At 48.5% G+C, this 27,948-nt stretch overlaps 2 protein-coding genes across 6 annotated transcripts in view; one reads left to right on the top strand and one right to left on the bottom strand.

Annotated features, from left to right (window-relative positions):
- Naa15-16 (N-alpha-acetyltransferase 15/16) overlaps positions 1-27,948 on the bottom strand; it is a 47,244-nt gene that overhangs the window by 15,873 nt on the left and 3,423 nt on the right. The gene's annotated exons all lie outside the window — the stretch shown is intronic.
- Positions 11,788-27,928, top strand: LOC116429674 (uncharacterized). 5 transcript variants are annotated; one of them, XM_031982876.2, is made up of 3 exons: positions 20,465-22,370; positions 23,449-25,047; positions 25,132-27,927. In XM_031982876.2, exons 1-3 carry the CDS (start codon positions 22,350-22,352, stop codon positions 26,551-26,553), a joined length of 3,042 nt encoding a protein of 1,013 aa, XP_031838736.1. In that variant the 5' UTR covers positions 20,465-22,349; the 3' UTR covers positions 26,554-27,927. The 5 variants fall into 5 exon arrangements, with proteins under 5 accessions (XP_031838735.1, XP_031838733.1, XP_031838736.1 ...); XM_031982875.2 differs by lacking the exon at positions 20,465-22,370 and adding an exon at positions 11,788-12,022 and having other exon boundaries at positions 23,449-27,927; XM_031982873.2 differs by lacking the exon at positions 20,465-22,370 and adding an exon at positions 11,788-12,379 and having other exon boundaries at positions 23,449-27,927.

Below are 27,948 nucleotides of genomic sequence, written 5' to 3'. Positions count from 1 at the left end.
AAAAGTGCATCTATTGAGACTTCAATTGATTAACGCTGGACTCACGGAACCCGTCAATTTGACGGATAGAATCTTTCAAAGATTATTTAGTAACAGTTCAAGTCGATTTTGATTCGTGCAATTATGCGAATATACATTGCAATACTCTACTTTTGAAGCCACAATCTTCACGATTTATATAAAAGAACAAGTTCTCCAGGAACAATAGAATAAAGCGTAGAATAAACGTCAAATCTAGTGTTACCAATCAATTTCTTCAATAATTCCTCAGAGGAACATCTGCGATCTTTTCAATAATTGCAAAGAAAAGAAATCAGGAATAATTTCAGTGTTAAATAAACCAGTCTCCCCCCGGAGCGAAGTTGCCGTGATTGCCATAGGACCCCAGGGGTTGACTCGCGGATGAAATTTTCTAAAATATTCACCGCGGTCGGGTCATATTTTCAGACGGCGAGAAAAGTGATCCCGTTTCAGATCGAGATTAATGCATGACACCGATTTAATCCCCGCGGCTCCACCCCTCGCTGTCTATGACGCAAATCGGGGCAGAATCTGTTCACCTTTCGTCTTCGATTCTCACTGATTCCGGCCACAGGCGCGCGTTTCACAACGCGCTCAGTGGAAAATAGATTTCGAGCGAAGTATGATCTCAATGGCTCGGCCCCGATCCAGCGATCGTTGCGTCAGATTTTGCGAATAGTAACAATGGGGGATCGACCGCGACCTTTCCTCCCTTCGTTCCATGATCGACGAGCAACGGGCCGACTCGGTGAACCTGCGCCGACAGCTGCATTAGCACCTCGTAGATTTCGCGGTGCATAAAGCAGGCGAACCGGGTTGCTCTTACTTTTATCCTGTAGAAAGATTTAGAAAGTGAACGGCGAAGAATGCGCCTCGTAGCCGTCTGTTTAAGGGATGAGACGCGCGCTTACTAAACGAATGATCTGTTCTTCCATTGACCACGTGATCTAAACAAGGAAAGATTGAACTGTCCCATCAATAAGAATCTCTAATGGAGCACTCGGTACGCATGCCCCATTAATTCCCATCAATCGAGCTGCACACCGCGGCGTAAGGGTCGCGATTCATTATCGCGTGGCGTGCGAGAGACGTACTATCGGTTCTACGTAGAATCAATTTGTTAGACCTCATTTCGCTAATCGGGCCGACGGAACAGCGTTACACAATAGAGCCCGGACTGCTTTCTTTGAGTTTCAGCCTACCGCGCTTACATGCTGCAGGAAGTGTTCGAAGATAAACTGCACGTCTCGCTCATTGTTGAACACGTTCGAAAGTTCTCGGGCTAATCTGCATTGTGTAACCATCGACAGGTACTATCCGGCGAACAATTAAGAAGCTTTCGAATAAAGGAGAGTAAAGAGATCGCGTCCGATAAGTCTATTTTGAACGCGCAACACGGGCGCGCGAGGTGGCAGATCGGCGGGCCGAAATCTCGGCTCCGAAAATAGAAAACCCGACGGATCGCGGCGTGCATGGCGGGATAGTTCATAGATCCAGCGTAGATCTATGTCCTTTTGTTCGGGTGGCTGCCCGATAACTCGGCTCGGCGATATCATCGGTCGAGATATATCGCGGTCGAGGAGACTCGGCCAGGTTCCCTGTGCGAAGCGTAACCGGCGTCGCTCTGTGTGTGGTGAAGGGTGCGCAAAACGGTTCCACGGGGCAAGTGCTAGGCGTGGCTCATAGGAGAAATAAGAAAGGGGCCATGTACCGTATAGACCTGGCTACATCGACTGGAAAGGCCTTACATTAGAGGCCGGCGCGCGCGCGACGCCACCGGAATGTTAAATTCCCATGCCGGCCTGCACGGCGATCAACGCACGAAAAGAAAAAGCCGAGCTTCGACCCGGCCCTCTCGCGGCAAGGCGAACGTGATCGAATCCCGGATTCGCGTGTACCGCGAGCAAGGTCGTGATCCCTGGCCCACCGACGTGCAGCGACGTTCTTTTGGGATTCAGTCGATCCAGGATGCACCCGTGCGACCGAGTCTCTTTTCCCTTTTATTCTATTCGAGGAACGCTTCCTAAAATGTAGCTTCGGGAATCGAATGTTCGAAGGCAGGCTTCTTCTCTTGGCGAGTGATAAGCGGATTTATGGCTCGAGTAAGATCGTTGAATAAAATTAGTGCTAGGATTAGCTGAATGTTAACCCTTTGCACTCGAGAGGTGACTCTCAGTCGCCACTTGATTTGATTTGCGAAATTATAAAGTCTTATGTATAATATTAAGCTTTGCATGATGCATCAATACGTGGAATATTGAAATAAAATAACTTCCCTTCTGAATTTATATATGTTTTCTCGTTAATTAGTTTCAGGGAACATCATCTCATCGGAGAATATTGAATATTTCCAGTGAAAATCTTTCGACTGCAAAGGATTGATATTTATGAGAGTAAGTGGGATGTATGTCGGATGTTTGATTTTCGATGTATGAAACTCTAGATTAAATGGGTTCAATCCTGTATACTATTTGTCTGCGTCAGGCTTCCGACTTCAACTTCAGTGAATGACAGATGATCGACTACTGGAACCGTCATCGGGTAATAAACCTATGATCATGAATTTACCTCGAGGGTATTCCCTAAACATTTCCACAAACGCTTCTTGCATCAGGAGACAAATCGGTCGGATGAAATCACGATCTTCGACGAACAATTCCGCGCGTCTAGTCATTCGTAATAGATTTTAATCGATTCCGTTCGTTCGGGGGAAAGCGGCGGAAAATAACGGTGTCACGGAGAACAAGCGCGGAATTTTGATATTCGCGATACGCTTCCGTTATCGTTGCTCCAATTCCGCGGGGACGGTCGGGGGTCAAAGTTTCTGGTCGACGGCATAGAGAAAACAATTTGCAAAACAAGTGAATTGTTCGGGTTCTAATGTAATCACTGTATTCCTGGCTCGCGCCATGAATTACCGCCACGTAACAGTTTCCTAGGTATTCTCGCTACAACGAACGCGAATACGAGAAATTGAATGACGAAACAGCGCCTGAATATTAATGTTCATTGCCCGTGGCTCAGTGTGCATTGTAATTTGCGACGAGAACGGTGAACTATTCCCGGTGCGTTTACTGCGACGTAATCGATTAACTTGTTACACTTTTTCCCTCTCTCGATTGGAACAACTAATGGGATGTTGTCAGCGTTAATAATATAGGGCAATTATAGAATCGGCTCGCGTAAAATAAATATTTCCCCGTAATCACGGCCGATCCGCAATCTGTGAAATAATAGCTGGAATAGTTCTCTTTAGCGGCAATTTCATTTCGAGCGAGAAAGGATACAGCCTCCGAAGGTTAAATTCTTCTTTTATAGATCCTGTACGTTAATAGCCTCGCGATCATCGGGACCAAAAACGTGTCGGGAGTGAAGTATGCCAAGCAGTGTTTCTCTGATCCTTGACTCACTAATTAGGACCACTTGACTCATCGGCCGAGCAGCCGGAGTTATGAGAACACGGTAGAGCCACCTGATTCGCGAGGGTTACGTTCCGTGAAAGCGTTGCAAATACGGAAAGAAACGTGCGCTCAGGTGGAGAAGGTTACGCGCTATCAACAATTTTTACAGTGGCCGAATCGGTGCCAATCACGGTAAGACCGCGCACTAAAACCGCAATTGTCGCAGTTAAATGGCATTCCACCCTACCGAAAGATATGTCGATTACAAACTGATTTGACACCCTTCACTTTATCCCAAAAAGAAATGTAACCGTAAAACAACTGTAAAAACAACGATCATTGAAATCAAAGGACACCATGGAAAAATCCGGATAAACTTTGTCAACGTTCGTTAAGGTTACCATTCGATTCGTAATGCACTCACGGGACACCGGATAATTTATATAAACGCGTGCGCGTGTTGTAATTCATATTTTTATGTAATGTTTCGCGGTTTTTTTCTCAACGACTTTTTGCCGCGGATAATACTCGTTTTCACGGCGTGTTATTCGAGTAGAGCACGATTTTTTTCGGTCCGGCAGCGTTGAAAGCGAACGGTGGCCAATGAATAGGCGAATTCCGCGAGCGAGGAACGACCGAGCGCGGTGATTTTACGCGGATCTTTGGAACACCCGCGGATACACCGCGTTCCCCAATAATCGCGGGCCGATCGACCGTTTCTTCTCCGTCTGACACGCACGACTCCAAACGGAACGCATGACGTTCATCCGACAGGCATACCGGTCGATCGGTTTTTCTCACGCGGATAAGAATTCCTGTAAAATGAATTTTTTATCGCGGAGCTCTGAGTCGATCGGCCATAGAAGGCACGCGCTTTCGATACGTCGGCGGATGACTGGAATTTCACTCGAAACGCGGGCTGGAAATTATTATAGTTTAGGAAGTGAAACGTCATTGCGAGAGCCGATACGCGCGATCCTTGAAACGCGAGTTTTTACGATATCGCGGGTATTTTACGTGAAACTCTCGCGGGTAATTCTATACATCATTTTCTTATTCGAAGAATTCGGCGTCCACGTTGGCGCAACGTTTCTCGATTCCCTCTGTCGGCGTATCGTTTCGTATGTTTCTTGCGTCGGTGCGACCGTTTCTCGGTTTCTTGTGTACCGCGGGAATGCTTGATTAATGATGTAAGATAGCAACCTTCCGAAAAACGCACGACGCGCATTCTGCTCGGCGCTAATCGAATTAACGAGCATGTAACCAGCGGATATTCAACGCGGCTCGTAGCGTAGAAAACTTTCGTAACTGCTTTATTTCATTTGGAACTTAATAGAATCGTTAACCCTCCTGTCTTGCAATAGCGTATCGGACTCTGGATAGAAATCTCAGAGATTAGCAAATGCACGTGTTATGTATCATCAATCTTTGATGCAAATGCGGGCATGGAATGCGTATAGAATTCTCCTTCGTTTCCAGTGACTCGTTGACAATAAACTATTACCAGCTAACACGCGAAAGAAATCATAGGTCGAAGGGTGAACAAAGAGTCAACACGGTGAAACGAATGCAATAGAATTGCAATGGTCCTCCTATTTTACGAGTCAGCATCGAAACCCAGATTTCTACACGAATCGCAAGTAATTATCCGATGGAGCGAGTGTGTCAGGTGACGAAAACGGAAACCCCCGAAAAAAGAAAGGGGCACGGATTCCACGGCGAAAGCGACGGATGTGCCGAGCGATATGCAGCGGACAGCGAATGACACTTTCTCGCCGGTGAACTCTTCTTCTCCCTTACGGAAGGTCATTGCACGTGCAAGAATACAGACAAAAGCGACGACGGAATCCGCGATGAGCAGCGGAACAAGAGCAGCCGCGTTTAACTCGAATTTCTAATTCCGCGAGCGAAAGGGAAAACCGTACCGGAGGAAAGTTCCGCCGACAATGTCGATGAATCGCAAAGCAGCGGCGCGTTCTCCCGTGCCGAGCACAATGACGGCGGCCGTCCGTCCTTTTTTCCTTGCTTCTTTCCATGCAAACGAGGATTATTAAGTCGTGAGAGGTTCCGCGAGCAGATTTCCGATTAGATCCACTTGTACTCTCGTCAGTCCGACAGAATCGTTCACCCGGCAACCGGCGAACGCGAGTTAACTCGTCCATTGTATTCGCCTGTGTCCTTCAATTATTGTACACCGCGCATTTGTCAGAGTAACTCTCTAAACAAACGTTATCGCGGCGTCTCGGGTGAAACGACAAATAGCATGATTGATTATTTAGACAATTTATATTCCTACGTTATCGATGTTGACGGCGGACAGATTACTCGGTTCGGGAACGATTCGAATGAAAGCAGAATTCTGACCTTACGAGAGTCTCGGTAATTTGCACCGCGAGCCGCCGTTTTACATAAGAATCCCCGAATTTGCATGAACACGCCCCGGGGAATACGGCTAAGCTATTTTCGCCAATTCTTGTTTACGCGTAACCTGTTTCCTTCCCCCTTCGCTCCTCTTTGTTTTCGAAATGCCGACGTCGAATTCCTCGGTTGCTGTTCTTATTTTATTTATTCACGCGGGAACGATTTCAGCTATAGTATAAGGAACACGTCGAATTCGAGACAGCAGTTCAGAGGAGGGGAAATTGGTTCAGTGGATAGCGTGGAAGATAAGGAATCAGCACTGCGAAGTCGCTCCCGTGTTACGATGCTTTTGTGCCGATCCGTCGGCTGTTGGACTCGATTAGAACGACGTTAAATGGATTGGTTCTAATTGCAGGCTAACGAACCATAAATTCTGCACTTACCATTCAACTACCGGCAATCATCTTAAGAGGCCTGCATTTGCGCAAGCGTCCGCAAGACTTCCAACGACCCGCGTCCGTCGCTTCAACGATCGTCCATCGATCGTATTAGTTTCAAAAATAAGAAACTCGCCGTTACTATCGTCGCGTTTATTTCATTCTTAATTTAACCGTATTGCACGTCGGTCGAATTTCTCCGAGGTGAATAATACGGAGAGGGAAAAGGGGGGAAAAAAAGAAAACGAAACGCAGAAGCGAAAGGCTCTCGAGTCTCGTTCGTCGTTTTTCGTTGACGAACGGTAGGAATAAATTGTGTTGCATGTTGATAACGGGCAACTGGCAAGCGTTAATTGAACGGCGACGAGACGGAGAGGAAATAGGAAACGCGTGATTACTGCATTACGGTGTAATAACTGACTCGTAAAACGCCGGCGGAGCACGTTCGCTTGTCACTGCACTCGAAGTTCCCGTGATCGTTATCAGTCTATACTAATCACGCTTAATTAGAGCAGCTGATCACGTCTCGCGCAGACGACAGGTTCGAGCTTGACTCGGAAACTGGGAACCGATTCCCTTAAGCGAATAATACTGTTGTTTCCTAATTTTCTTCGCCGTGTTTGAACAACGGGGCGGGAACTCCGGAGATTTTCCCGGCGGAAATTCCATGGGAATCGAGCGCGCGCGGCCATTAACGCGGCAAATTGATGCGACTCCGCGGAATAACGCCCGCAATGGTGAACGCCCTGAACAATGATCGACCGACAGGCGTGAAAAGAAAAAGAATGGGCTAGTAAATCTTAAAGTTCACGGCGTAAAATCTTAATTGAAGCGTCGTCCGTGGGTTCCGTTGTTCGAGACTCGTTGCCCGCGAGCCAGCCTATTGTCGTCGGTCGCGACGGTAAATATTTTCCCGTAATTTTTGCGCAAACGCGGGAACAGAGTTTCACGCGGAACTTATCGCATCGATCTTGGGAACCGGGTCGGACTAGTCGATTTCAAGATCACGGCGAAGAGGTTGTTCTTCGCTGCGTGTCACGGCCTTTAACCGAACTGCTTACAACCTGTTTTCACTTTCTAGTAACAGTACCGGACGGATTGAAGCGTCGAGCGTGGTTCTCGTTAAACGTTAAGCACCGTCATATCCTGCGAGTAGATCGTTTAAGGCGATAATGCATGAAGACTTATTAGATATGCATGTTTCTCGTGAAATATTAGCGATGGAACGTGCGAAAATATCGATACCGATCGCTGACTTGTATCGTCAGTAAATTATAATGATTGTTAATAATACAGAGTACATATTATTACTGTATTATGACAGGATATACACTGACACGACGAAATCAATTAGCACGGACCAGCGAAGCTGTTCTACGCGTTTGCTCCGGTGAGTTCAACGCCTGCACAGGACACTCGACGCTCGACCGCTCGTTCTTACGTCCGCGCAAGTTCGCCGGTTACTTCTGTTGCAACGAGCGCGGTACCTGGATTGCGGATGTTTATGCAACGTCCAGTTTTGAAAAAAAATAAACTTCCAGCGGCCGACATGAAAAGGAAACTTGTGCTGCTTTATCCAAGCTCTCGAAGTATACAGACCGAAGTGATACAGCAATTGTTCCGCAACTTCATTGTCTTCCGATGTAAAAGGGGGACAAGAACATGATCCCGTATTAAAGCACCACCTGCGCATTGCCGTCTCCCGCGCCATTTCTTCGTTTTAGTGGCCCCGTTGAACCACATCGGAATTACTGCGTTTTTCCGCGGCCGCTTAAGGATCATTAAAGACCGCATTAATAGCATCTTACGCCGAAACTTTCTCGCAGCCGTTTGAACAGGAACTGCCTACCGTTCTGTTTTACGACTTAAATGCTTTCTCGTTTGTCGTAATTATTCGTAAAACCGCGGCGAGCGACAATTTCACGTTTCACATTCGGAATCGCAAAAAAAACGGGGAGAGGACGAAGGTGGACGAGGGAAAAGCTCTCGAACTATTTCGGGCGTCGCTGCATGGCGCCTGAGAGATCGGTACCACGAAGGTCGTGGCCATCGGCGACCTTGATGGAGGCAGCGCCGGGAATCTCTTCCGATGACTCACGCCGCTAGACCGCAAAAGCCGTTCGAAATAAACACCGGCATCGCCGGCGAAGATGATCGCGTGTCCCGATCGTTCCCGCGAGGGAATCCGGCGAACCGTTCCGAGCGGGACGCCTGTAGAGGCTGACTCAGGACGTTCCTGGGAAAAACGTGAATGAACGATCGTGGTCTTAAAAATAATACCATCTCATCGGTGCGGCTCGGCCGGTTTGGGACGTGCGTCACGGCGTCGTTGCTCGACGCTGCCGTCACGGATCGAGAATACGATGATCCTATCGGGGAAACTGAACTGGGGCACGAGGGAGGAAAATGGGGCACGTTTTAGAGGAACCGAAATAATCCTAGCATTCTGATGAGAGCTTTAAGATCCTTGCCTGAGTTTTCAGTGTTACTTCGCGTTAAACTGAAGTTTCTTTTACGTGTGACTTAGAACGAAGCAGTATGTGCTGAATTAAAATTTATAATTCTCTTTGCAACTTTCCAGCGATCTGAGAAACCGATTGCTGTATTTAAAGGTTAACGTGTCCCACTATTGTACGTGTATTTTTGAAAGAGGTTAGTTATGTTGCTCTTAATTAACAGGTGCAATTAGTAGTAATAGGTATTGTTTCTTTTTGAGTATGATTGTTAAAAAAGTGCTCGTAATGGAGCTCCTAAAAGTAGAGAGTTCAGGTTAACCGTAGATAGCGATCGATTCCAATTAACAAGAAGAAAGACGAGACGCGAGGTCGTGCCAGGATCCCCCGGCAGATTCGTCCGAATATGGCCGGAGAGATGAGCAGGAGATCATTAATGATGCATCGAGGTCCACGAATAGAGTCCGCTCGAATCGATAAAAAATTCGACCGGTCCTATTGCGACAGGATATATACAGGATGTTGGCAAATTTAGGCACACGCAGAGAAGTCGTTGTGCAAAGTAGAAAAAGTCAACGATGAGCGGACACGGTGCCCAGTCCTATTTCGTGACCGGATGTTGTAAGTGCATTTTTATACACTGCTGTCAGACAGAAATGTGCGAAGTGCAATAAAGTCCAGCATTTTATTGGCTTTAATGTTGCCGCATTGGAATCATCGACGCCGAATGTTTTATTTAACTCGGATAACCGAAGGAGTTAGAAATTTCTGATGCAACTATTAATCATACGAGCGAGTTAAACGCAGCGTTCAGGCGGAACATCGCGAGGTGCACTTTCTAGAAAAAAAGCAAAACGGCTGAGCGTTCCGTCTCGACTGTCTGGACCAAGGGAACAACGCATAAACTGTTGAACGTACGGTCGCACGTCGCGGAAAGATTCCGTGCCTAATAAAAGCAGCGCGACTGGTCGACAGATTCATTTCCGTCGGCCATAGTAGAATTGTTCGGCGGGATCGTAACGATGGTTATCACGGCGACGAAGAAAATTTTCGTGAACGCGGCGGCCGAAAAGTGGGCCGAACTTCCGCGCACGTTCGTGTTTACCGCACGTGACAGGCATCGCGAAACATTTTTGCGCCGCTCGACGGAATTTCTTATGGAGAGCGCGACGGAACTTTATTGTCGCCGGGAGCATGTCTAACGTAGCCCTTCGTTAGCGTTCGCGAAACAAGATGCTCGTGATTTCCAAGAAAAACGGATGAGACAGAGAATAAGAAGTAATCGATGTTCATTTTTTTCCAGATCTAAATTAACCATTCGCCACGCGATTTCACTCTTAACCCTTTGCACTCGGAAGTATTTCGCTAGATACATTTAACATTTTCTAACTGGACAAAGACGATGTTTTTTAAATGAACTCAAAGAGAAATCACAAGCGAATTAAGAAACAAAGCTTTTTTATCCCAATATTTCACACATCGACGCATTATACATAGTTCAATATTAAACATCAAATATTATAATTTTACTGCACCAAATCACCAGTAGAAGAAGAGAATTCTGTACTCATTCCGCATCTACGTTCACTCTACAGCGTCACAAGTGATAACAGAGGAATAACATTCAGTTTCAACTCGACAGAATATTGCGAGACAAGGGGTTAGAGATACGTACACCTATGTATCGATTTATTCGTGAAATATCGTAATTGTGTCAACGCGCCAGCATGCCGTTCGACAGCCAACTGATGATAGAAGCAACGTGGAAGAAGGAGAAGCGGAGAGACAGAGGATTATTAACTGAAATCAGCGGCCGCGTCAATTAATATGCGGCCAGCGTTCACGCGAGGTGATTCTTGAGTGGCACGATTGTTCATGGGCCCGACGTTTCTGTTTCCGTGCTCGTTACTGCGTTTCAAGCCGCGGCGATAACTTGTCACCCGCCTAATAAGCCTACGTGCGTACGGCGCCCGACGATTTTACGGTACTCGACGTTCCTCATAATCGATTGCGACATTCGGCGACATTGTACGAAACCAATGGCTATGCAACCAGGTATGCGATGCCTTTCACGCAAACCGACGGCGTGAAACGGGAATACGCCGGGAGGAAGGAGCGAAGCGAGATTATTACCGGCGGATCGTGAATAAAAATCACCCGGAGGCGACGGGCCGTGGATGCATCGAGATCAAGCGACACGCAATCGGCGAAGACCTGTTGCGAATGCCTATTTCACAGAGTCACCGTTGTCCGGGTAAAAAGCAGGTTTTTCCGTGTCCGTTTCCGTCTCGATATTACCTCAGCCGCGTTCCCGATCGGATCGCTGAAATCCCACGTGCTCGAAATGATATAATTCGCATTGTAAACATCCACCGTGGGATACACTCTTGATATCCGAATGGCGGCGCGTTAACGGATCGATAAACACAAATAACGCTTGCACCGATGCAACGGTAAGGTCACTGGTCTGCAGCCACTCTTCCCGAGAGAAAACGTACGGAATACGTAGAAAAGGATGAACAACGGTTAACAGACACGGTAGGCGAAACCAATTAGCATCCGTCCTGAGGAATCGCAGTACTTCGAGGTTCCCGCATCCGCGAGCCACACAAGAAACTGAAATCACGTCGTTACAGACCTAATCCACCTGTTAATGATTCAATCCTCATCTCCCAGGGGCTACTAAAAACCTCATAAAATTATATGGTGTGCCAGGCAGAAATCCTGCTACCATTACTTACAGCGGCAACTTTTCGTTCGTTAGAATCAGGAACGGGAGATTTTTAACTTTCATCTTTGACACTCGTGATTGATCTCAACATCCGCGTATGAACAATCATCCATATACATATTTCCAGAAGCAACGCAACAAGGTAGACGATCGAGATTCCTATCTACCCGTGGCTATTCGAAAAAAAAAAGAATTCATCCGTCGGATGGAGGGTGCAGAAAATCCGATGCGTTTCCAGCAATCACGGAGCGAGCCGCGAGCCGAATTGGAAGGGGAGGTGGGACAGAGAGCCGGTGAGTCGCGGCGGATCGGGCGCGAAAAGGAAGGGTGAAAGAGGCGTGCAAAGCGGAACAACGTGATCGTCTGGCGCGGCAGTCGTAGGAGAACCTCGCGACAAACACGAGCGTGCGTCCCTTCGCGCGAGTAAGAAAACACGCTGCACAGGTCCGCGTCTGGTCCCAGAAGAAGACGGTGGTCCGTACGGAGCAGTCGCGTTGTCGCGGGCTGGTGTCAGAGAGTGGGACACTGGCGCAGGGCCAGTAGTGATCCACTGATATAAAGATCTGCGGTCACGCGGACCGCGAGGCTACTCGTTTGTTCATCGTCGTCCCAAGTGCAGTGAGTGGACACGCCGTGAGAGCTGGTATCGCGCGCGTATCATGGCCTCGACGCGGTGAAACGAGGCTGTGCCACGCAGCTTCGTTCGATCGGACGATCGATCAGTCCTCCCCTGAGTATCGTTTCGATCCTTGTTTAAAAAGAGAGTAAACGAGAGAGAGAGAGAAAGAGTGAGAGAGAGAGAGAGAGAGAGAGTGTGAGAGAGTGAGAGAAAGAAAGAGAGATAGAGAGATAGAAAGAAACAAAGCAAAAAAGACACGTGCATGTGCCAGAACCACGTGGACGCCGCGGAGCGCAGGGAAAACGGTGAATCTAAGGGAGAGAAACGAGCGGTTCATCGTGGCGCATAGAACAACCGTGAGTCTGATTTTCATTCAGCCAGTCGACCGTAAGCAGATTCGCGTCCGGGAGACTAAGCGATCGCTTTTATCGTTGACGTGGGATTCCGCGAACGCGCCGCGGATAACGAGAGAATTCCTCGCGACGATTATTTCGCGCGTAGATCGCCGTTCGAGGAAGGAAAACCGTGACGCTGTCCGCCGCGTAAAGAATCATTGTGCCGCGAAAGGACGTGCGTCCGGTTTCCTGGTAGCCGCGGATAGTTCGACACTTTTCACCGGCGCTCGCGATTATGGAAATTTATATAACTGGACGCGCTCGTGAATCACCCGTCGACGCGTAGCGGTTCACGTGCACGCCGGGATCGCGCGGCGAAGGTAAAGGATCGCGAGTCCTTGCGCGTTTTCCGGCATGAATATTTATCGGGGGCAGACTTTTTTCCGTTTGCCCCCGTCGTCGCGCCGCCCCGCTCGATCGCGGTTTTTAATCGCTCTCGGAACGATCGGAAAAATCGCCGAGGGAACGACAGTCGCTTCGATCGCGATCCGGTGTAATCATAGGTGAGGCGAACCGGCTCGGGAATGACTCGAATAACGAATGAGCAATGAACTTACCGGGATTATTCACGAGCTTTCACAAATCGAGCAAACGGAATGGTTCCCGGCGCAACACGCGACATTTAACGCGGCAGCCGCGTTACGGCTCGGTTGCAGCAGGAAAATTGAATTTATGGGACAATCTCTCTCCCTGGGGTCCGGCGACGGTAAAGAATCAAGAGCATCGTGTAGAAAGCTTCCTAGAAACGCGCGGGTCCGGCGCGCGCGCGCGCGGACGCTGCCGCCGGGACGGGATGTGGATTATTATTGGTCATAAGTAGACGGGAAGATTATTGATCGTGGGGGAAACGTTTTCCGACGCGGAAACTCCGCCGTTCGTCACCACGGAAATCTATGGGGGCATGCGAGAGAGGCTCATTCAGATGTCAATGATCCTCCTCTCCTGTTCCACGTCGGCCGGCAGCTCGCCGTGTCCGGTCGATCCGCGAAAGTTAAAGTTTCCGGCAGATCGCGGGAGCCAACTGTCCGCGTAAAACTCGTTCACGTGTCGGCTTAATTGCCGCGGATTCGTCATTAAAGGAACCCCGTGAATGAGCGTGCTTCCTATTCACCGCTAACCGCTTTCACTTCGACATAACTCGCGTCAAACGAAAAATTCGCCGGGCGAAAAACATGCGAGCTATTTTTGTAGGATGTAGCGCGACGAATTCCGCGTTAATTTACGAGACGCTTCCGACCTCCTGGTTCTTAGCTACTCGAAGAGTGAATTATTTTATAGTGTGTTCCATAATTCGCGAGGAATCGATTCAATTATGCAAGACGGTTTAACGAGTCGCGAGTTTTTGTTAGAGGTTCGGGATTGAATCCAACGGTTGAGACTCGTCATGCGAAAACGCTTTTAATTCCGGCTTTCGGAATCCTCTGGTTGCTATGTAGACAGTTGGCTTCTCATTGTTCCGTCTTATTAACATTTAATAGCTCCATTGAACAATTGTCTACGAGCTGACGTATGGCAACTACGTGCGCTCGCGTCTTTAGCGTATTCAAAATAGACAGGCCAGACAAAAGAATAGTTTCGAACAAATTCGGAGTTCTGCATACGAATCGCTAATTTCGCGAACGTTCGATGTTACTGTACTGCGGCCGGCTACATACTTGAAATTATGCACAATGAGGTGCGCGTTTGTCGGAGTGTCATTGAGACGATGCTCTTAAGAGAACGTTCTTTCGAAGAGAATCGTTAAAAATCAACGTTTCTCGAAAGACAGTAGCCACCGTTGATTCCATGAATAACTCTCGAAGAGAAACCATTTGCATAAGCAGCGAGAGATTCTTTAAAGAACCAATCGAATTCAGCATCGATGATCGGAATCGGTTCGATTTCAGATTCCGCGGGTTGAGAAACGCGTTCGACCCTGTTCCCGATGATACACCGTTTAATGTTACGGGACACTATGCGTATCGCTAGACGTGCCACTTTCTCTGTGCGGTTATATTTTTTCCCCCTGGCCGTTCAGTCTAAAGAACGAAATTACGTAAGCTGATAAGCGGTTGCGGTTCCGGTAGCACCGATCCGACGCGATCCGCTCGATCCTCTCGAATCAGTGATAGGATCCGCTCGCGCGCGATTCTTTCTCTCTTAGCCGTTTCATCCTCGATCGGGATCAACTGGAAGGTGGAGTCCTCGGAACGAATTAGATTTCTAGATCGTGATTTACCTCGCCTCTCTGTATCGTGCACCGATCTTAGACCCGACGCTGCAAGGACAGGTTGCTCAACGAGCCACGCTGGAGAGTTCATGCAGGCAATAATCGCGAAACTGGTACAGCCGCTCGTCACAATCTCCAATTAACGCGTTCGATTCGAAAATAAAGGGGACGAACGATCGCCCGTCCCTCGACAATTGAAGATAATTGAGTCGAACCTCTTCATTTCTCTTTGGCGGCGAGTGAAGAACCATATGGTGCTCTCCTGAGTGGATGGGGGATCGCTCGACGATCTCGCGAACCTTATCTTTCAGTAACCTTCTAAGAATCACGTCATTCGTTCGATCGCGGATAAGATTTTCTGAATCGGACGACTTCGAGGTAATTTAATTTACAAAGTTCCTAAAAGGGAATTCAAGTTTTGCAAGAATACTAATAAATACGAAACTCCGATTATCGTGATGTCCCTCAGCCTCGAACCGAAGAACGTACGGAGACAATATGGAACTCGTATCGAAACAACGGAGGACGCGAAAGTATCAGCGAACGAAAGAGGCAGGTTTTCAGTAAAATTTATAAGGACACATCTGTGGTTTCCCGGCGTACTATAAATTCATTGAAACCCGAAGAGTGTGCAGGACTTAACGATACGTTTCCTGGTTGAACATCGATTAAAGTCTGTGAAACAAGGGACCAGCGACAGCACGAAATTACAGACCAATCAGGACTACCGTATAAACACGGATAATAAATTCTTATTATAATCAAGAATACGAGAGGTACGCCGGACACACGGTGAAGATGCAAAAATGCAAACCATAGACCTTGGCGCAACCTTCGTCTCGCTCGGCTTTCCCTCTCATCCAGCGTGTGGCGGTCCTTAATTGCGTCTATCTGAACGATATGCAACAGTCTTGGCAGGGTCGCGCGATCCGTGGGAATGCGAGCACGTCTCGAACACAGACGCGACTCGAAGAAAAGAAATGCTGACTAATGTAACACTTGTGAACGAAAGAAAATGATTCTGAATTAAACGGAGTTCGAAAGAATCTGTTTCTAAAAGGTTGCTCAAGGGTCCTCCGCCTAACTATGATAAATGACTAAATCAATCCTGCGAACATTCTTCGAGGTTGATTGCACATTCAACGCGACTACACGGCCGTGATTCCCCGAAGGAATTTGTCTAGTTCACGAATGATAATTCACGAGAACCAACGAACGCTACGAGGCATACAAGCGCATTTAGACTTCTCTCATTACGTTTGCAGAATAGGCGATTATGATTAATTTTCTCGGACAGCTGCGCTATGTATGCCAAAACTGAATAAAACATCGCTCCAGCGAACAGCTCCGATCGCTTTTTATGGATCAAACAATTTGCACACCTCGTGGCTGCCCGCTAACAATCCGAGTGACGAATCGTTATGAGTTCTGTCGGAACTAGTTCAGTTTCAGGGATCGTTAAGAGGTTTCAGCGGAGTGCGCCGAGTCCTTGGTATAAACAAGGTTTATGAAATGCTCATAATTGGTGGGCGGCCGACTAATCGCCGTTTAATTGGAAGGTGCCGGGTAATTGCTGGAAACCGGAGGCCTCGGGCATCGATCTTTTTTCTCCCTAAAATGGCCGTTTTAAGCGGCACATCTATTTCAGAGCGCGCACCGCGTTAAGGTCGCCCCTCGGATCCCGATCTTTCTTAAAATAAAACGGCGTGTGTTCCGTCCGAAGGAGAACTGGCGAGCAAACGCGAACGCAAAAATTGTACGAGGATGTGCTGATGAGATTAGCGGACGCGTATTTATTGCGCGGACTATTGCGACGCGGCGATCGTCCGGTTTTCTGGGCTCGGGTCGCCGGCGAACGGAAATTCGATCAGTACTTGATGGACCTTAATTCGACGCGTGAAACGTCTGGCTATATTTCAGGCTCTGACACCGGACCGTAAAGAATTCGAAGCGGAATCGGCCGTCAACGTGTAGCGCTAAAAACAATTTTTTCGCTGCACACTTTATAGCGCAAAATTCCTGAGCCATGAGAACAACTTGTTTTCATTTCGAAGCTGATAATTAGAGGCTAGAGGAGATCGACGAGTTTCGATTTTTTAGATACATCTCTACAAAGGGTTAAGAGTGCGATTCATCTAGGAAGCGGAAGGCGAACAACAGTTGCATCCGCATAAATGCAGATTTATAAGAGGAAAAGATGATGGAAATAATCTTCGTGCGTCAATCATCGGATAAGAGGAAGAATTCCAACTGCAGAATAACATTTCAATCGAATAAACGTCGGAAATAAATTCTTCTCATCGCCGTGTTTGCGAAGCATACCGAAGAGAATTGCGGAGACAATGACGAAAAAACGTGAATACGAGGATACCGAATCCCACGATTTTCGGGGTCCAATTATATCCGAGGAACGCGGTGTTCGCAACTCGTAGAAGGAACCGCGGGATAATTCGAGGTCCGTGATGTTTGCGTGCAGCCTTGTCGGCGGCCAAGGGGGAAAGAAACAAAACTTGAGTTTCGTCATTTGTTGGCAACAATAAATCCGTCGAAAAAATTCGACCGAAGGATGACGATCTTTTCTGCGAAAAAATTAGGCCGTTAACCTTGTCTGACCAGTACAGCTTTTACAGTCGCAACAAAAACGTAAACCGGTATCGGCCGCGTACGCCATATGCGTTCCGTCACCTCCGCACAATGCACGCCGGATATTTATCAGAAAATATTGCCGGTACTCGGTGGACTAGTATGTCGATTATTTCACGTCAACCAGGAAAACCGCCGAAATCAATTCTCCCGTGAAAGGAAATTCCACGACGAAATTGCGTCCGATTCGAGACATCCACGAAAAGGACATATTTAAAATTCAACGTTTAACATATTTCCAAATTTCAATGCATTTCTTGAACACCAAAGTATCACTGACCTACATTATAAGAATGTTCAATAATTAGGGAACACGATCGAAAAGTTTAAAGTTGACACGCTCGAAAGTAACGAATGTACCTGCCCAGAACCACTTACTTCCGGTGAAATCGAAGTTGATAATTTTCATAAACCACCTGTATGCTCGCTGCTTGTCAATTTTCGATCCGGATCTGTCACGCATGGTGTATTAATGTTCCGACCGTCTCCTGGTCGAATTGGGGGACAACAGTGACAGCGTTTTTCGCGCGGCTTCGCCGTTAAAGGAGCTCCGAGGATCTCACGGAGAAGAGAGAATAATCCAGCAGTCTCGGGATGAACGAGACGAGCATATTATGCAAGCGAGTTGCCTTGCAGAGCAAGCCGGTCAATGCCAAGGTGTTCCACTGCGCTCGCTGCTACTCGTCTCTCTGTCAGTCGGACGCCGGCTGCCTCATCACTGATAACTCAGCGAGGGATCTGCCTTTGCACTCGGATCATTGCATAATGAAAGCGGCGCGATTCGACGGATCGACACCTTGAAAGGCAAAGGCGGCCGAATTTCTGGGTAAAAGTGCCTCGACAACCTTATGACCCGATGATGCATTAAAGCACCAGCTCCATTAGAATGCCCCTGCGAATCAAATGATTCACATACCTTTTTATCGGAGTATACAACATAAAAGAAATAGCGAAACTCACGCTATATAGAGGAGAACAAGGTCGAAGATTATCATAAAAATGTAAAAATAGCGACTTCTAAGGGGTACGAGATAAAAATGCATACAGTTCTTCATGTGTGAAGGACGCTGAATGGAACAGCTGAGAACGTTTGGTAGAGAATCAGGCTCGATTGGAGTATTGGAATCAATAATTCAGATTGAAATTGCATGGATACTGAACCCGTTACGCTCGAACAGCCGAGTAATCAGATTTGGTTCAGTGGAACGAGTTTCACCTCGGCTGAAACTCGAACGAGCGGACTATTTAAAATACCTGGATGATCGGTATCGGTGACATTTCTAATCCGCGCGGAGTGAAATCGGCCGGAGAGGATTGAACCGTTCTCCGTGCTTGACACTGGCTTTTTCAACGCGCGGAAAGCTCCGAGCGAAAAGTTCCCGCGCGATGGGAAAAGATAACGAAACTGGACAGTTTAAAAGCGCCGCGAGATAAGGCGAACACCGTGCTCGTTTTAGCTTTCACTGTTCCATTACGTAAACCAGCGAGGGGTTACAAATTGCACGGCGAGCTGGAAATTTGAAAATAGCCCGAAATTCACGCGATAACGCCTGGTCTTTCACTGGCTCGCATCGGAAACGAGGTCAGTAATGTTACCGGGAATACGCTCGCACTGTCCGGAATGAAAAATGCTGAAAGAAATGCTCGGAATAATTAAAGCTGCTCCTCGAAGCTTAACGAAATCCATTTACGAGCGATTCCACGATTCCGCTAGGACGATCTGTCGATTATCAACTTGTACGCGGGTTTATTTAAAACGGCTACTCGCGAGAAGATAAACAATAGACCGCTGTGTACGGTCGGCTGTCATAACAGGAAGCATAGCTGAACGAGTGACGCACCGACAGTTGCTAGGAGGCATTAGCACGGCGTTAAGGAATTAATGCTGCCCAGCGAGCACAACGCGAAACAAAAAGGAAAGTAGCTGAAAGCGTGAACTCAATTGGATAACGGCTGGATACGCTGGTCTTACGTGAAGCACGCCGACGCGCGTGTGGTGCAACGTGTTACTTGACGTGAGTCTACTTGACTTGTACTCGTGTCGCTGTTTCAGCGCTCGGAGGAACAGGTCGAACTCTACCCGATTGAAATAACCGAATTCAGTTTAGCCTGAACGCTCGGGCACTTCGAGTACCCGCGAGGAATTCTGAGGAGGAAACGCTCGATCAAACTGTACCGCTATTTCAAGCTTTCGAGTAGTACTACTATAATGCTACTACTGGAGAATACTACTTTGTTGCAGCAATGCAATCTTTCTTGGGCAGCAAAACTGATCCGAGTAGCAAAATCATTTCTGTGTTCGACCAATTGGAATGATAGTAGTTCATTCAATGAAACTGAAACTGAACGGTTAAGATCTTTTAATCGCTATAGTTCGATTAATGCAATTCCTGTATCTTCTGTCCGTTCTACGTTGAGTGCATTTCGTTGCACACCGATTGATGCCCCGCATTCAAGGCCATAACAGCTCGCGCTCCAAAGTGGTTAAGATAAAAATAAACAGCGACTGCCAGTGCAATAACTCCACTTTTATTGCATCCAGCGTTCATTCACGTTTGAAGTCTATTTAATTTGATGCCTGTTTAATGGCACCGCGTAACGATCAATTTAGGACGTCTTTTATAGACCGTTTCGCGCGCCTCGTGTTTTAATTCACGTACGTTCACTTTATCATCCGGTCGCGGTTCTGTTACGAGCACCAGTTTCCAAAGGAACGATAAGCGCTCGTGCTTTCGAGTGTTTTTTACGCGAATTTATTGCTTACTCCGTTTCTTATCAGCCGAGAGGAGATATTTGAATATCTGTGTCTTGATAATTGTACTCTGAATTTCCTACGCAACGCTCGGCGTTTTCTCAATTCATTTTTGCGCCCACGACTGCTGGCAATTAACTCGAAACGAAACGCTCGCCTCACGTAACTCGAGATGATTTCTTTGCGCAGTTTCCCAACCCATTATCCGGTCATCAGCTTTAGGTAAACCGGCGGACAGAAGAACGTTACGAAAAAAAAGCTGTGAAGGTGAAGTTGAAAGAAAACAACAGGAAGCGAAGCAATCATTTTTCCTAATTCGTACGTGGACTCCGCAAACTTGGTGTTGCCGGAAAAACCAGGGTATTACAATTACACGCTCGTTGCATAGCGGCACGCAACTTTTTCTCGGGCAGCATTGAACGAAACAACGGCGGCGACGCACGATACGCCGCGGCGCGACCAGAAAATCTCGCTTCGGGAAACGATATTACGGCAGTGCCGCTCGCAACGGTAGCGTAACGACACCTGTTACACCCCGGGGATCGTTCGTCTTACATCACAAAAACTGATTGCCTGTCGAGCGGAACGATCGCAGGCGACTAACGTTTGTCTTACCGTAACACCGCCAATCTCTCCAAAACCCAGGCGCAACGTGCAAAAAGAAGATTCACCCTAAAGCATCGCTGCGCCTCGAACCTCTCCTACAATTATAATGCAATCAGGACCGAAACTGCTGATTCCAACGATAATTAACATAACAGCGATGAGATGAAAGGAGGAAACAGTCGTCCATTCGGCCACGCATCACGTTCAAGCAGCGAACAGTCCACTCGAATCATGTGAAGCGAAGACAGTGCTCGACGAAAGAAAGTCATTGTTATTCAAATTCCATATCGAGTAAAAAGACCGTCGGCGCGGTGTCACGAAAGTGAAAGCCCGCCGATTTCAACATCGTTTTTCATCGCACGAGCTGCACGAATAAACGGCTAGCAGTCGAGTCGGTAGTCGGTCCGATTTCGAGCCGAAAATAATAATCGACACGCGGATAGGAGGTTAGCGGCGGCTCGGATCGGAAGAAAGGAGGAAAGATCGTTCGAATCGGCAGGAATCGCGGCCGGCGGACAACTTCCTCCTTTCCAGCCACGTCCAACCGGCGTGCAACACACCGTTGCCGCCTGGAAATGGCTCCACCTTTCGGAACGAGCGTCCTTGAGGAGCCCGGTGCACTGGGAAAGGTGATGAAAACCGGCCAGTCACGTGTACCATGCCGGCGCGAGCGGCTGCTCCCCAGCTTCGCCCTGCCATGACACGTTCTGCCGGTTTTCTAATGAACGCCGGAGCCACGGCAAAACTGTCTGCCAACCGGGACGCCGGCGGCGAAGCGCAATCCTCGACGGAAAAGCAGCTGTACGGTGTCGCCTCGGGCCACGGGGCCGGAATCATCCTCTTCGGCGCTTCCACGCGACGCGGAAGCGTGTCCCGCGGCGGGCGAGCAGCTGACGGGCGAACCAGCGTCTTCCTTGATGAGATTTAAATCGGCGGATCTCGTGTCCGGCGCTCGTGTGTCCCCGCGCGAAGCACTCTCCTCGCGTTTACGGTGATCAGCAAAACTCGGAGAAAGTGGTGAACACGCTCGGTGGAAGTCTTCCTCGATCGGACTCGCGGTGTCGGCGTCGAATCGTGGATTAGATTAAGCATTATCATCGCCGCGGCGGGAATGATTCGAGCAGGCGTCAGCGCGATTAAGCCGCCGCCAAAGCCCGATATACGCGCCCGAGGAATTTCTCAATTCCGGCACGTCGCCTCTGCGTTGATTAAATAGTCGCTCGCGGAGAACCGATCGGCCCCATTTGCCGGATGGAATAACGTCAGTCAGCTGCTCTATATATCGGTGCACGCCGGTTTTCGCGTCTCAAGCTGTTCCGACTCGCCGAGGAAGATCGTTTACCGTGCGCGCCGGCTCGATTACTGTTATCCGACGACGCACCGTGAAACCCTGGCGAACGATTATCGTCGCGCGGACTCGTGGGTGACTCCGGAAACGAGGAGAAAGGTACTCTTTTCCGAGCCGTGCTCCGCTATCAGCGTGTCCGTCGGCTTAAACAGACGTTTCGGACGGGACGTCGGGTGGTTCGATGAATTATATGGAAATTATACGGACGCGAATGAAAACAACTGAGGTCGCTTCCAACGTATCTCCGCAGCCTTGGCTCTTGTGTACGGCGTGCTAAGTGATTCGCTGAATTTATCGTGGTCGTATTATTAAGTCAGTTGGAATTGACAGAGCTTGTTGTCCGGACCCGAATGTTCTCACGCGAATCGATCGAATGCATGAGAAACGACGAGTGGTAAGAATTCATAGTCTTTGTTCGATTGCTGGATTCGATTATAAAATCCCACCCCCAACGTTTCTCGAGCAGATTACTGCTGGTAGACGTTCGCTTTTCACGTGGATTACTACTGAATACAGGGTGCCGCGTTGTTCGGGCTGACCTTAGCTCCGCGGAACAATCGACTGCATCGCCGGGCGAATGCAGAAACGCGGGCTTACAGTTTGTTGCTCGGTTGCAAGTCATTACTCGGGAGTTGGTGGTGCTCCGGTGACCCGTGAATGTTTGTCGACCGTTCACCGACTGTTCACGAGGGAAAGGCGTGGCCCCCTCCGGACCCACATTCCCGTATTATTGCGATCCGAGTCAATGGAATTGGCGAATTCGCGAAATTCGTGGACTAGATTCGACGTTCTCTCGGACGCGGGCGAAAACAATTTTAGAAACCTCGGTACTTTCCCGGTAATTTCGCGCAACTGCTCTCGTACTTCCACGTGCATACTATTATACATGCTTATTACACGTACGAGAAATGCATGAATACAAATGTCTTCCTGGTAAAAACACGTTATCCTCTATTCTTGTAGTCATCCAAATGGAATCACATTTCGAATCAAACTTCATATAACTCATAACAACGTAGAATTTGAGAAACATTATAAGCAACGACCCACTTTATAGTCCTCCCACGTAATCGGGACAAAGGTGTTCCGTCAATAGGGAAAGTAAATTTATTACGCGGAACGGAAACACCTCCGTGCAACGCAAATAAGCTTGCACTCCCTTTACAAGCGGCGGGGGCTGGCGTGTTCCCTGACGAATCATCTTGAAGGATGAATAGCGTAATTGAATGATATTATCAAAATTACCTTCGTCGCGCACTGACCGTGAACGCAATTCCAATGATTGTGCTCACGAACCGTTCCCGGTATTAGCCAAGTAGAGTGGTCTCGGGGAATCGTTCACCGACTTGCATCTATTATTCATTCGAGGAAGATGGCATCGCGAATGCCTCGAACCGGCGATTAAGGCAATAAGAAAAGAGGAATGACCATAAAAATTCATGTAATAAGAAGTTCCTCGAACTCTGTTCCAGATGATGCGGAAAGTACATCCCCTACGGAGACTCCTCGTGGGCGCAGCCTTGCTGGCGACCTGTCTGCCGATCGTGGTATCGACGACGTCGCTCAGAGAAAGGCGGCACGTCGGCGTCGAGGAATCTAGTCATCGGCCAGGCAGGGTGTACACGTCCGTGAGCCGCAACAGCTTCAAGTCATCGACCAGCAGGGACAACGAGATCACCACCGAACCCGGAAGGAAAGTGTCGCACCGATTAGTCGGAGGACATTTGAGATCCGACGAAGCGAACCAGGGGAAAGACGATACGCTATGGGACGATGGAATTCTCCTGTCCTCGGCGGGAAACGGCAAAGAGTCGAAGCCGAGTCGCCCAGACGACGACGACGGGAAGAAAACGCTCTCCCAGCAAGTAAAAGAGGGAAAGTACGGTCTCATACAGAACGAGATCTACGGTAATCGGCCGAAGAGGCCCGGGATCATCAGCTATCTGAGCAATCCGGAAGTACCGAAGGACACTGCAGAGAATCTAGGGGGTCTGGACGAGGACGAAATCTGGCTGGCCGAGAATCACGTGCTAGTGTTACGGGGTGGGAAATTTCCTGGCCATGAAACCACGCCGAGCAATGGGGAAGCGGAGACCTGGCCACCGATCGACAACTACAAAGCGCCCAGAAGACAGGTCAAGATCCCGCCAAGACCGAAGGTACCACCACCGTTCCCGGTTCAACTCACGGACGGCGGACCGATACAGATCATCGGGACGAACGGGACCAAGGAGATCGGAAACGGCACCGTCGACTACCGGAAGGACTCGCTATTCACGAAGGGTTTCCTATCCGAGGATGGACCACTCTTCGCCATCATATCCAACGGCACCATCGTAATGCCCAACGCGGATAATAATGGTACTTCCAGAGAAAATGACCACGAATCGAAGCCTGACCCACTGACCGGTCTTCCGCCATTTTATCACGCGATACCGCCTGGCGCGGTGTTCGTGCCACCTCCCAGTAATCAGTCGGATTACGACGAGGAGGATCAATCGATTTATTACCCGCCGCCGTACAGCTTCCAGTATCAACAGGACAATACCACGGCAGTACCCCCAGGTCCCCTGGTGCCAGGGATCATCCTGCCACCGCCGCCAGACTTTTTCTCTTCCGTCGAAGACAAGAAGACCACCACGAAGAAATACACGAAGCGACCTACCACCCCGCCGCCAAGGCAAAGACCGACTTATCTGCCACCGAGGAAGCTTACGACGAAATACAAGAGCACCACCACCCGTGCGCCGGTCATAAAGTCAAGGTCATCGGTGACTGTATCAACCAGCACGAAGACTTACAGAACAACGTACAGGAACGTGACCGCTGCGCCGCCCAGTCGAGTCCCTAGCGTACCATTCGTAGAAGTCACAACTCCCACGCCAGATAAACCGACGACCCTCGATAACCCCGATTTCTACAGCATAAGCCCTATAGCAGAGAACCAAGTGACCAGTCAGGAGACCGTTAAGCAGAAGAATGAAGCCTGGTCCGGCGTAGTGACCAGCAAGACTCTTCCTCTATTGTCGTACTACACATCGACGCAGTCCACCTTGGAGAAGCCTATAGAGGTAACGCCAGCTTCTATAAAGAACATAATCACTACCAGCAGTCCCGAACGATCGCCTAGCCAAGCTTCTTATTATTTTTACGAGGAATCGAACGAACCTGGTACCACTCCCGATCCGTCGGTTTATTTCAAGACCACCACCGAGACTCCGTTGTTCGAGACAGTGACCCAACCACGGCCGGCGGAGAAGAAAAAGCAGTTCTACAGCGTGGAGACTATACCGTCGCAGGAAACATCGAAGGACTACAGCATCAAGTACATCGACACGGTGGTGAAAAACTCGGAGCCGGTTCGTTACAGCGACTCGGTCACGCGAACTTCGCCGGCCAGGACCCAGGGTCAACGCATGTTACCCGATCGCACGCCTCTTTATTATCAGACCATATCCGCTCGTCCAGTGCAATCGTATTACACGACACCGCGGCCGCAGAGTTATTACAGGCAGGACAAGCCGAAGCCGATCTATCAGTACAGCTTCGAGGCGGCGGATTACTCGAAGCGCGGCAATCAGAGGCAATTCGAGCAGCAACAGCAAACCGTGCCTTACAACGACTATCGGGACGTAGAGATCTCAAGCTTTAACGCCCCCCAATACGATTACCCGCAGAACGAGCCGACGAAGCAGCTGAGGCCGCAGAGTCTGCCGTACAAGAGCCAAGCTCCGATTTATCCCTCGACCACTGCCAATTCTGTCATAAACAGCACGCCCAATCCACACTTGACTTACTACACCCAGCAAGATGAGAAGCTATTGGACGACGTCACGAAGGAGTACTTCACGATCTTCGGTAAGAAGATACCGCATAAGAATATACCCAGCACGACGCCTATCTACTCGAAATCCACGGAGAGGCCCGAGTACGTGAGCAGTTACATCGAGAACAATTACAACACCCCTGAGCCGCCGATATTCAAGACGCCGAACGTTAAAGTACACTACGGCGATCAGTCGCAGAAGCCTAATTCCCTGATCGTCCTTAAGGATGATATACTGGTGAACTACAGGCAACCTTTGCCTCCCATCAACCCGGACAGCGAGTTCATTACCGTCAGTCCGAATCCGCAGCCTCCAGCAAACTACAGGATACCGAACCGAGAGAGTCAGCCTCTGGCCGCTATTCGTGCCTACCCGCCTCAACAATTGGTGAACCAAGAGAACGGACCGTCTACGAACTACGTGCCGATAGCGGAATCCCCGGAAGAGATCGACGAGTCGTATCCCCAACTGCCTATATCCTTGGAAGACGACATCAAAGTGAACTACCGGGACCCTCGGCCCACGATCAACCCTGACGCTGAATTCATCGACCCGGTTCACGTGCAGGAGAACCAGCCGGAGAAGCCGAAGGCGTACTTCGCGTACCGATTGCCGGGCGACGGTGGCCACTTTTACTTCCTGACGCCGCAGGCCGTCACGCAGAGGCCGGAACGAAACGCGGCTCACCTCTACTCGAAATCGAGGGGGGCGAGGTTGCTGAGACGTCGACGGCGACCCGGCAACGTCTGAACCCCCATTTTGCCTTTGCCATACGAAAGCCCAGTACGTACTTGAAACTATTGCGCGGGCAGCAGTGTATCGCAGCGATTCGCGTACCGTTGCAAATGGCTGACGAATACTTCCGACGCGAGTAATCGAAAAATTGATGTAGAACGTTCCCTCAACGCGAGATTCCCCGTTTCATTATTTTTCTTTTTTTTTATGGAATCGTTATGCTCCGGTGCGTTTCAAACGTTTTAGGATCTCCGTTTTTTGCAACCTGTCCCCGATACCCTGCTCGAGAACAGTTCCTTCAAGCGTGTATTGGGCTCGACGCTCGAGGAACACAGGTGGACACGCGTCCATGGACGGTCGGTACCGTTAGGATATTTATTACACGTGTAAATATATATGTAACGACTAGGGTAGATGATTATCAACGCCTTACTCACGGTATAAATGCTTAATTTATATGTTACCCCGACTCCCATCTCCCCGACCCCTTGTTGCCCCCCGCTCGCTACCTGCCCAAGCATTTTTATAGGCATTGATACAGACGCGAGATACTCGTTCGCGTGCGACGATAGGTGTGCGCGTTTATGAGCGGTAGTGCGTCGCGTACTCGCGCATTGTCTGTGATTAATGATCGAGGTGAACATGTACGTGTATATAGTAAATGATTAACGATAGCGGTAAGTCGATCGTAGTTACGTTTTTCGTGCGCCATTGGCCGGAGTACGATACTCGATTTGATAAAGACACGTTTCTCAGCGTGAAATTCGTTTTTCTGGGAGAGAATGTTTGACCCTTTCACTGTGTAGAACTTGGACGAAGAGCAGTGGTGGGCGGTACTAACGTGGAATTGAAATAAATTGGTCGGTCAAGGTCGGCGAGTTAGTATCCTTATCATGCAATGCCATTATGCTGGTGGGAAATAAAGAAATTGGACCTGTAAGAGTTTCGATGAATTTTTAAGTATTACGATTAAACAGTTTGTGATCTTCGTTGTCGAGTTAATCCATTGATCAATACTTTGGGTCTAATTTCTTTAATTTTCAATGGTTGACGATGGGCTACTACTAGCACTGAAAGGGTCAGCATTATAAGAGTATTCTCATTGATATAATGTTGAAATTCGAATTGCAATATCGTTAGAATGATGATGACCTTCAGTCCTTCGAGTATTTTACTGTAAATATTTACGTAGAAAACTGTATGCTGCATTAAACATATGAGATGTTATTTAGCGAACGGTATTGTTACTATACGATTAAACCAGTTTCTTTGGAAACTGAGTTAGTTTATGTGCTAATGTGACTTCCAATGTAATGGCAAACAATCCTCAAAAGGTCAATTATTTAAACTTGGAAATAAAATATATTGAAAGAAAATGATCGTCAATCATTCCTGCGAGGTCTAAGGCCA

Source organism: Nomia melanderi, chromosome 10 (assembly GCF_051020985.1).
Source record: "Nomia melanderi isolate GNS246 chromosome 10, iyNomMela1, whole genome shotgun sequence".
Taxonomy (NCBI): domain Eukaryota; kingdom Metazoa; phylum Arthropoda; class Insecta; order Hymenoptera; family Halictidae; genus Nomia; species Nomia melanderi.
This window is presented reverse-complemented; position numbering and strand designations above follow the sequence as displayed.